This window comes from Buceros rhinoceros, unplaced genomic scaffold, assembly GCF_000710305.1.
Source record: "Buceros rhinoceros silvestris isolate BGI_N320 unplaced genomic scaffold, ASM71030v1 scaffold12912, whole genome shotgun sequence".
NCBI classification, from domain to species: Eukaryota; Metazoa; Chordata; class Aves; order Bucerotiformes; family Bucerotidae; genus Buceros; species Buceros rhinoceros.
The window spans coordinates 1-9473 of NW_010398444.1; the positions used below are offsets into that span (position 1 = coordinate 1).

The 9473-nt window shown below is 38.1% G+C and overlaps 1 protein-coding gene across 1 annotated transcript in view; it reads left to right on the top strand.

Annotated features, from left to right (window-relative positions):
* Window positions 1-1181: 1181 nt before the first annotated feature.
* The window catches only part of TBC1D32 (TBC1 domain family, member 32), a gene marked incomplete at its 5' end in the record, with an annotated part of 64027 nt that continues 55735 nt past the window's right edge, over window positions 1182-9473 (top strand). Inside the window, 6 exons of the mRNA XM_010131108.1 lie at window positions 1182-1281; window positions 1550-1687; window positions 3053-3145; window positions 3381-3523; window positions 7433-7560; window positions 8179-8380. Of these exons, the coding sequence (XP_010129410.1) occupies window positions 1182-1281; window positions 1550-1687; window positions 3053-3145; window positions 3381-3523; window positions 7433-7560; window positions 8179-8380 (804 nt within the window). The remainder of the gene's footprint in view (window positions 1282-1549; window positions 1688-3052; window positions 3146-3380; window positions 3524-7432; window positions 7561-8178; window positions 8381-9473) is intronic.

The following is a 9473-nucleotide window of genomic DNA, read 5'->3' on the forward strand; positions in this document are numbered from 1 at the left end:
CCTCCATGTTGAACCCAGGACACATATGTAGAATTATTTCTGACAATGTATAAAAATAGCAAATGGTCCATGAAAAAAAAATCATGAAAACTCTGTTGAATTTGGATTTTTGATAGAAGGAGACTAAAAAAGCACCACTATGTTCTTTAAGATGTGATATGAAGCATTAAGGATTCAAAATGTCAGCCAGATAAATAAAACTGAGAAAAAAATCTTCAATAATGGAGGTGTTAATCCTATCACATAATCTATTGGGGCAGATCTCTTCACCAGGCTGGAAGTTTCGTTGTTTCCAATGAGACCAATGTAGATGAGAGATCCATTCATATAGATGGGGTTTTGGCTATGTTTTTTAAGATTTTGTGATACAGATGAAATAAAGTGTAAAATATATGTGACTGATAAAACTTCAAATGGGAGACAAGGATACGGACAACTATAAAAGACATTTCTTTAGTTTGAGGTTTAGAATAAAGTATGTTCCATGCAACAGAAAGTTTATAATTGGAAATCCATGAGCTGGGTAGTCTAATCTAATTGATAAGCTTAGAGTCAACATCTGAATAAGTATTTTGTTTATTGTGTATTTCTGTATATTTTGCTTGTACTTGTGAATAAATCTTAACAGCTCCAAAATATAGTAAATCTAAATGTAATTCTTCATTCATATGCTGTATTTTTGATTCCTTTCTAAATCCATGCTGATCATTTTTATATACATTGATTAGGTGATAATGCTATGATAAGGATACTGTGCAAAGAACAGTAATAGCACTGACAGCACTCAGTAGCCAAACTGACAGCTTAGTAAACGTATTCAAGACAAAGTTTTTTCACGTGTGGAAAATTAAAATCTTCCGTAGTAATGACAACGCGGCTGTCACAGATTGCCATTAACTCCTCAGAATACTTGCATGTTCTCCATACTCTTTTTCACAGACTGTCTCAATGCTTATGAAGCTGGTAGTCTGATAACGTGGTGATGTGTGTTAATAGCCCTGTAAAATCTTGCCTCCTGTTGGTTAACGCATCCAGAGTAATGAAACGTGAGGTAATTGCAGTGAAGTGGATATTTAAGTTCTTGCGTTAAAGGACAGTACTTGGATACAAGAGAGAATGAATTTATTGTAAAATACCGGGTATTTTATGGTTTTGTGTTTTTTGTTTTTTTTTTTCCACAGATTAATGCAGCTGTCCAGCAATGTCTTGATAATTTTGAAATTTGCAAGGCAGCAGTTAATAAAAATTCCAGAGTCAGCGACCTCTCTCAGCAGCATTGTAGTGAGTATCTTTGCATGTCATGCGTTGTGTGTGCAAACATCCACATTCTCTAGGTCTCTGAGCATGCTGCCTCGAGGACGACATGCTGTTCGTTTTCTTCCCAAAATAAACAATGTCTATCCTTGGAATGAAGTCTAATAGCAGGGATTGGTGACTTAAGCTGAATGTCATGATACACAGTATGTTCCACATACGTTGTGGGTAATAGCTAAGTTCTGTAAAGTAGCTAAAAAAGTCAAGTTCTAATTCTTTAGTTTTATCGTCACAGGTGATAAGCAGAACTTCTGTTACACTGGACCAGAACTGCAGTATGCTTGTTTTGTTCACTCACTGTGCCTCTTAGGAAGATTGTTGATCTATAAGCAAGGCCGAAATCTTTTCCCAGTACAGCTGAAAAATAAAAAAGGTAAGAGGAGGGCTGAGGAAAATCAAAGCTGTTGGGCAGTAATTTACCCATACTTGATACGTGTTTTCACTGCAATGTTGTGGATGTTATAGGCTGATACTCAGTTCAGCAATTCTGTGCCTGGAAACTTTCCTTAAAAAATAGCATAGGTAATTCTTGAGCATCAGTAATGTTTTTTTTAGTCTTTGGTAGTGGTTGAATGGATCGCTTTTGTCCTTAGTTGAGCATAAGTTTCATGTTGAAGGAGTGTTGAATCAGTAAGTGACTCAGTCTTTCTAGGTATGAGTAATACCTTTTGTCAAACAATCGATAGAACTGGTTGGAAAAGAGATATGTCCAGGGGCCAAAACCGTTTTTCAGGTGTGAAACAAAAATCAGTATTTCAAGCTAACAGCAAATTGAAACCACTTGCTCTGAGCTTAAACTATTAATATAGCTAAAGTAAAACAGTGGTAGAGGAAAAGCTCAATACCTGTGTACAGAGGTGTTAATGAGGACAGAAAATATGTGTTGGAGAAGCCCTTGAACATCCAGAGAAATCTGCATATACAGGTCATTGTGCAGGGTTGGCAAATCCACGCGTGTGAGAACAACTGTAGTATTCTGTTACATTAACGTCTCTATTAATTCGGTGTAGAATTCAGAACATTACTGGATACTAATTTTGAGACTTGTCTTTTGAAGATATTTTGTCCCTCTGGTTTGAGGATCAGGATTTGGCAGATCCGCTGTGCAGCAGTCATGAGGAAGAAACATCTACTAATAATTTTGTCACTTGTGAATTATCTGTGTAACACCATTCAAGCAGTGCTCCACTGGTGGTGGTTGCTTTTTTTTCATCTCCCCTAAAAAGTAACAATCTCACCACTTGTCTACTTAGTAGTGTCCTTCTCAACTTCATAGGTAACAACTCTGTCCTCACAAATTGTCTGATATATTAAAATAATTACTTTGAACGTGGAGCAATGCTTCTCAAGCTGCGTTTAGCTGCACGGTGGTGTTTTTTGTTTCAAACCTAAGGAAGAGTTTTCTGACAGCTTGTCTCTTATTCTAGTTGTTTCACGTAATCTAATAGCAAGATAATGCTTTTTTTTCTACGGCAGCGTACGTTCAGCTGCCATTTGTTTCAGTGGAAGATGTAAAATTGCTGTTGGCTTATCTGGGAGCAAGACCAAGGCTTATAAATTGATAATTGGTAGAGTCCCAGGGACACACATGTACTTTGCCTTATCTGTTGTGCTTAATGTTGATTTCATGAGTAAAAATATGCTTATGTATATTTTCAAAATCCATTTTATTTGTAAAATTGAAGTTACACTTTAACTTGCAGAGTACTTTCCTCTTTCTTTTTTTTTTTCTCAATAGATAGTGTATCCATAACTGACCTGTTGGTATTATTTATTCAGTTTATTTATTACTCTCCAAGTTACCCAAAGACAGCTTTGGCAGTGCAAACAGGTAAATATTTGGTTTTAATATATGCTAATGTATATATAATTATAATGAGGCAATTTTTAATTTGGGTCTGTGATTTGTGCAGATTTTTCTTTTCTCTTCCTCCCTTACCTTCCCGTTTTTCCCCTCTGTGTTAAATCAGTGCTGAACTACACTATAGTTCAGAAGCATCTACACAAAGCATATAGATATGTTTGTGTAAGTTAAAATGTAAGCAAATACTTCTTGTGTTCACCAGACAATTATGCTCCAGCCAGTCTTGTTATGGAGATTCTGCAAGTTTTCTGTGAGCAAACAGGATCTGCTGCTGAATGTTTATATACAGATGCAGTGATAGATGCCCTACTTCATCCTGTACGAAGTTTACTGAGTGGCACGGAGGTTAGTAGTAATCTTCCTAACAATTTTTAAACCTGTAGAATATTGTAATTTTTCTGTATTCTCTAAGTAGAAGATCTATTTAGTCCTGTGGTAATTTATGTAGTATTTTCTACATTAGCTATTACAGCTATGCCTTCAATAGTGTAGGCTGACAGAGTTGGTTTTCTTGAAATCTTGTGAATAGTAGAAAAAATTGTGCTGTATTGAGACTGTTCCTATGGGAAAATCACATCGCTTAATTTCCTTTTTTTTCCTTCTGATTTTTTTTGTGTCTTTTGGCTATTTCTTGGGTACTGATTTGCTCTACTGTTTAAAATGCAGCCTACTTTTATTCCTTCTTAAATTCATCTGGCAACTTGAAGTTAAGTGTTCTCACTATTTAGTACAGATAAAGTATGTAGTTCTTCATGGTAAATTATTTTCTGAATTGGTAGAATGAAGAAACTTGTTTGGAGTTTTAAAAACATTTGTGTAAGAATTGTAAAAATCTCGGTAAATGTTATTTACCTCCAACAGTTTCAGCCTATTGTCCTACTCAGTCCTATTGTTTCTGTTTTGACTGAGATGATTTAGTTGACCTAGTTGATTATAAGTCTCAAGACAGAGAGGCTGAGGGTCTGAAATGCCTGTGGAGCAGCCTGAGCTGTCTTACATAAAGAGGCTGGTAGAGAAATTAATGGCTGAGAAGTTTTGAATTTACTTCCTGAGACTCCTGCTTGCAAAGACAGTCTGGATCCCTAACTTAAAAACCTCATCTAGGTTCTTAAAGGTGAATTTTGTCAGAATCTCTTTGATTATTTTTTCAATGCAGTTTGTTTCTTTTTCAGAAAAGACTCTTTATGCTAATTCTTGAAAAATATTTTTACCTACACAAAAATATTCCTGTGCTGTTTCAAAAGTGTAAACAATGTTTTCAAGTTAATATTTTAAAGTATGTATTTCTGTGAAGCTTAAAACCATAGTCCTGCAAAAACTCGATCAGGTCAATAATTTAGCTTTTCTGTGGGTATCTACTGAGTACAGTAGCATTACTTATATGTTTTACTATAAGGCTATCCACGGATGATTTTAAGATTAACACTTTAAGTTGTCTTGTTTTTACTGTATATTGCAAAAAATTTAATGCAAAATTTTTCAAGGACTAAAAATGACTTGGGCTGTGTATGCTTTGAACACTGGTAGTCAATTTCAAAAGCAGTACTAAGGCAATACTTCATTGATTTGCTGCTGTGGAGGCCTCTGTAATCCCCCTGGCAATCTCCGTGGACACGTGGTGTTCTAAAGCACATACAACTGTCTCTATTGTACATTAGTAGTTAAAAAAGAAATTATCTCAACGTTGAACAGTTCTTCCTTTTTTTTTTTGTTTCTGCCATGCTCAGCTGCCTCCTGTGGGTAGCTGAACTCTTAACAAACTGTAAATCTTCCTGTGACTTAGTAACTGGCCTGTTTGCAAAAACAGGTCATGCTCAGGAGCGTTTAATGCCGGAGTAGGTTCGTTACATGTTGTGGATCTGGAATGCGTCACATTTGTTCTAATGAAGGTGGGAAATTTTTGTACTGCTTCTGGCAAACCAATAGCTAGAAAAGGCAGATGAAGTCAGAGGGGCCCTCTGCCTTTTTTACAAGAATATGAACTGTTTTTACTTCCCAGCCCCCATTGACACTTCTTAGACACCCAGGAACCCTAATGCTGGACCGTGCCAGTCTCACAAAGGAAGACTATGGCCACGCATGCAACTTTCTTCAGCTGGGATTTGGGGGTGGGTAGCACTGGAGATGCACATGGGGCTCCTCAGTTGTACCGTGGGCCTAATGGGTGCGCACCGTGCTGTTCTCACAATCACAGAATCATCTGGTTGGAAGGGATCTTAAGACCATCCAGTCCAGCTATTCCCCCTGCACTACCAGGGTCCCTAAACCATGTCCCTCAGCACCACATCCACACGGCTTTTCAACACTTCCAGGGATGGGAACTCCACCACCTCCCTGGGCAGCCTGTTCCAGTGCCTGTCAACCCTCTCTGTAACGAAATATTTCCTGATATCCAGCCTAATTATTATTTATTAGGTATTTTATGTTTGAGCTCTGAATTCACTCGGGTAATGCAAGCCTTAATTGCCTTTTAAGCAGAGTAGTAGTGTAGCAGAGAGGGGAGCAGAAACTCGTTGCCTAATGAGGAGTTGTTGTCAGAAGGATCAATTTGTGGGCAGCAACATTGACCTTTGGGGCTTGGTAGCCTTTGAGTTGCTGCTGAAGCATAGCTGGTGCAGAACACTGTGTTCACGTTTTGGATAAGCACAGTACCATGTTTCAGGGTGGGGCTTTTTTGGTGTTGCACAGGGAAAGTAAAATAATAACCCTCTCTAAGAAACAATGACAGGGCATTATGTTCCTTTCTTAGAATCCTGAACAAAGATACCTAGTAACCTAAAACTAAAAGGTCAGGGAGATCTTTAACCCTCTATCACTGAAAATTTTAACTAAAAAAACAGAGTCAAAATTGTTTCTTTCTCTTGGGTTATTTTGACAACTGGCGTTAATAATAAATTCCTTAAATTTTAAAGTAGGAAGACTATTTACTTTTTCTCTGTGCACTATATAAAATGTAGAACTACCTGTAAGAGAAGTAGCAGGAGCTGATTTGCATCTCATTTTAAAAAAAATTTCTCTTGTGAGTCCAACTGTTCTTGATGAATAACAGAAGAGTGGTAAAGATTTAAGCAGTGGACTTCAACCTCAGGAGGGTGGCACTTTATTCCCCTCATTCTGACACACCAGATATTTAGCAAGTATTGCTGGTAACAGTAATCAGCCCTAGCTCATGTTATCTAAAATTCATCTCACTGTTGACTGTACTGTGCTGTCCTGGGTATGGATAGCAGGAAGCTACCAAAGGGGACTTGCCACTTGAAAACTGTCTTCCTTTGTAAATATGCTCGTGCCTAAATCCTAGGAATTTAAAGTTTAACTAGGAAGTTAAAGAATTTTTCAGTCCCTGGGTAAAAAGGTATACTCTGGCTATCTCATAACTGTGTCACTGAGACATATCGGCAGGAACAGAGTTTTGGTGATCACTGCATGAGTCCTGCAGAAGTGCAGCTACTGTCAGGCCCTTGGCGTATCTCCCCTCTACTGCCTCTCCCCAGGGCTTGGCAGCCTGGGCTGAGGGCTATCCTGGGTAGTGGTGTGGGTGTCCAGCCTTGAAGAGAGCTGGTTGAGAGAGCTCTGCTGGGAAGCCTTAGCAGAGATCCCCCCAGCAGTGACTCTGCGAATAAGCCTCAGTGTGGACTCACTCCACCTTCCACTCAGGGATGATTTTGAAGGTGAGGTTCTTGTCCTCATTCCCTGCATGTACTGTGTTGTAGCAGCATTGAAGCCTACTGTCCCAGTGATCTCAACCTTGACCCACAGACATGATTTCTTGGTGTGCCTTGTCACTGTAAATCTAGTTGCATGGCGATCATTGAGCTGTATCTGACCCTGATTTCTGTGCCTGGAGCTAGCCCTTACTCACTGACTTGGCTTTCTAGCTTAACCTTGGACTTCCCTCATCACTGTGGAGGGGATCTGAACTGCTGGGTGAATCTGGTTACTGTCCCTGGACCTCATCTGCTCATCTTGCTTGGGTATGGTGGGGCTGCCTGTCCCTCTGATGGCGAGCCATTGCATCTGCCTGCCTTGTTATCATTCTCAGCTCCCAGCTTCTCGTCCTTGGCAGAGCATCCTGCCCTTGCTGCTCCCTGACTGGTTCTTCACGGAGCACCCATGTTCTGCTTGTGTACCATTGGAATGTTGACCTTTCTGGTGACCTTCAGTTTCTGCATACTTAAGTCAGACTTGCATAGACAGCTTTCACAAAAGCACTGAACTTAAAACTTCTTTAAATTGTTTTCCCCTTTCAAATAGGTGCATATAAGTTGTCTTGAAACCACTTTAATTGATGTAGCTGATATTTTGGCAAGGATTGCTGCTGTAGAAGATGGTCTTTCTTTTCTTCTTTATGGAGAGAATAAAAAAACTGCCAGAGAAGATGGGTAAGAGTGCATTAATGAATGGCATTAGTGAGTACTTGGATGAATTACATTTGTCTTACGAGACTCATTTTCTCTTTTTTCATTTATCTGTAATGTGATAGTTTCGTTTGTGTTTGAGGTATCTCATTATCAAGTAAAGAAGTATTTTAGAGAATGTCTTATGGAGACATTTAGCGTGTAACCAGAAATTTGAAGAAATACTTTTATTAATGGAGATTTCCATGGTTTACTTGTTTTTTCTTACTCGTGAGAGCTTTTCTTTCTCTGAATGTAGTTCCATTATATTCATAGTGATACCATTCAGGCCAAAGGCCTCTGTTCTCTGGGTATTTTTGTTTTATTTTTAGAATAAATGTTAAAAATTAATTTATTGAAGGAATGGATTTAATGTAGCATTCACTTTTCAATACATCTAGCAGAGACAGTTCCTAACTTAGGATTGGTGTGATCCCTTGGGTAGTATATTGTTAACTGATGCTAAAACCTGAAACAGAGCAGTACAACTGAGACCAGCCCTTAAAAATATCTAAGCTGCAGGTCATGAGAATGTTTGGAATGTATGTCTTCTAAGTGGAAGAATCTCAGAACAACATTTTAAAAGTGTTATTTTATTTTTAGTCCTACAGCTGTTCATGTAATTGTTCAGTTTACAAAGAAACTTCTTCATGATGGCATTTCTCTTTTATCTGGATCTGAGCTCCTGCCAGTTGTTAAAGGAGCTTTCATTTTTGTATGTCGTCAGATGTACAGAACTTGTGAAGGCCTGCAGGTGGTAATTCCTTATGGCTTGCATGAATCTATGGGAGAGGCCTGGAAAAAGGTAAGTCTCGTTTTGGATTGGGAAGATTGGGAAAAAATCTAAGTGTAGGAGGTTGAGCTCATGTAATAGTTGTTGTTTGCTTCAGGTTGCTTTTATTTAAGTAGTGAGGTAAAGCTTGGAATTGTTCTAAAAACTAAAATTCTACTTTTAGAATTTTCTTTCTGTATGTGAACCTAACAGAAGCTTAGTTCGAGACTTCTTTGCCTTAAAGTTAAATCAGGAACTCTGAACATGCATCCATAGACTTACTATTCATTGTCCTTGATGCTAGAGGTCACAGGTCACTTGATGGCCAGTGTGCACCCTGGATCTTGTCTTTAGTGTTGGTTTGGGATATTTCTGAAGGCAAAAACTCCTGAGATGTGGTCTTAATTTTTAGTTTAAACTGGTTCTTTTTGGTGGGAGAAGGAGATTCCAGATATTTGACTTGAATAGTTGGATGCCATTGAAATATTCTCGAGAGACCATAATGAGAAGTGCAAGGCAGGAGTTCTTGTCCTACCTATGTACTTGGGTATCTTACGAAGTATAGACTTCATAAGTTCTTCAACTTCTATTTAATTGCTAGTTAATGCTTTTTGTACATTGAAGAGCTTGGGTCCAACAGTTCTGTGTGTTCTGCTTTCTGTATAACTTACTGACTGAGGTGTATGGATCTCTGCTTTATTCAGTAAATTCTCCTATTTTCATTGTTCTGAAAGCCATATGCAGTGTGAAAGTTCTTATCTAGTATAAAAATTTAGTTAAGACGGAAAATGACAGCAGAGCAGTGTTCAGGAAGTTCACAGTGGAGTAAAATTCAAACATATGTTTGTATCTTAAAATAAGGTTGGCCACATTTAAGTAAGGGTAGCGTGTTAAGCTTCAGCTTTGGTTTCCAGCTAGACTGAAAGCATATTTAAACTATAGGTATTAGAACTCTCAGTGGAAAACCAAAATTTAAGAGATGGAACCATCTCTTTTCTTCCCTCCAATGATTGTAAAATATTTTGTTAGACAAGGATCAGATCAAGCTGGAAGAAAAAAATTGGCTAAAAGACAAAAGATTTTTATTTTTTTGAGATGAGGAAGTGGGAAAGAGATTGAGTGCAAG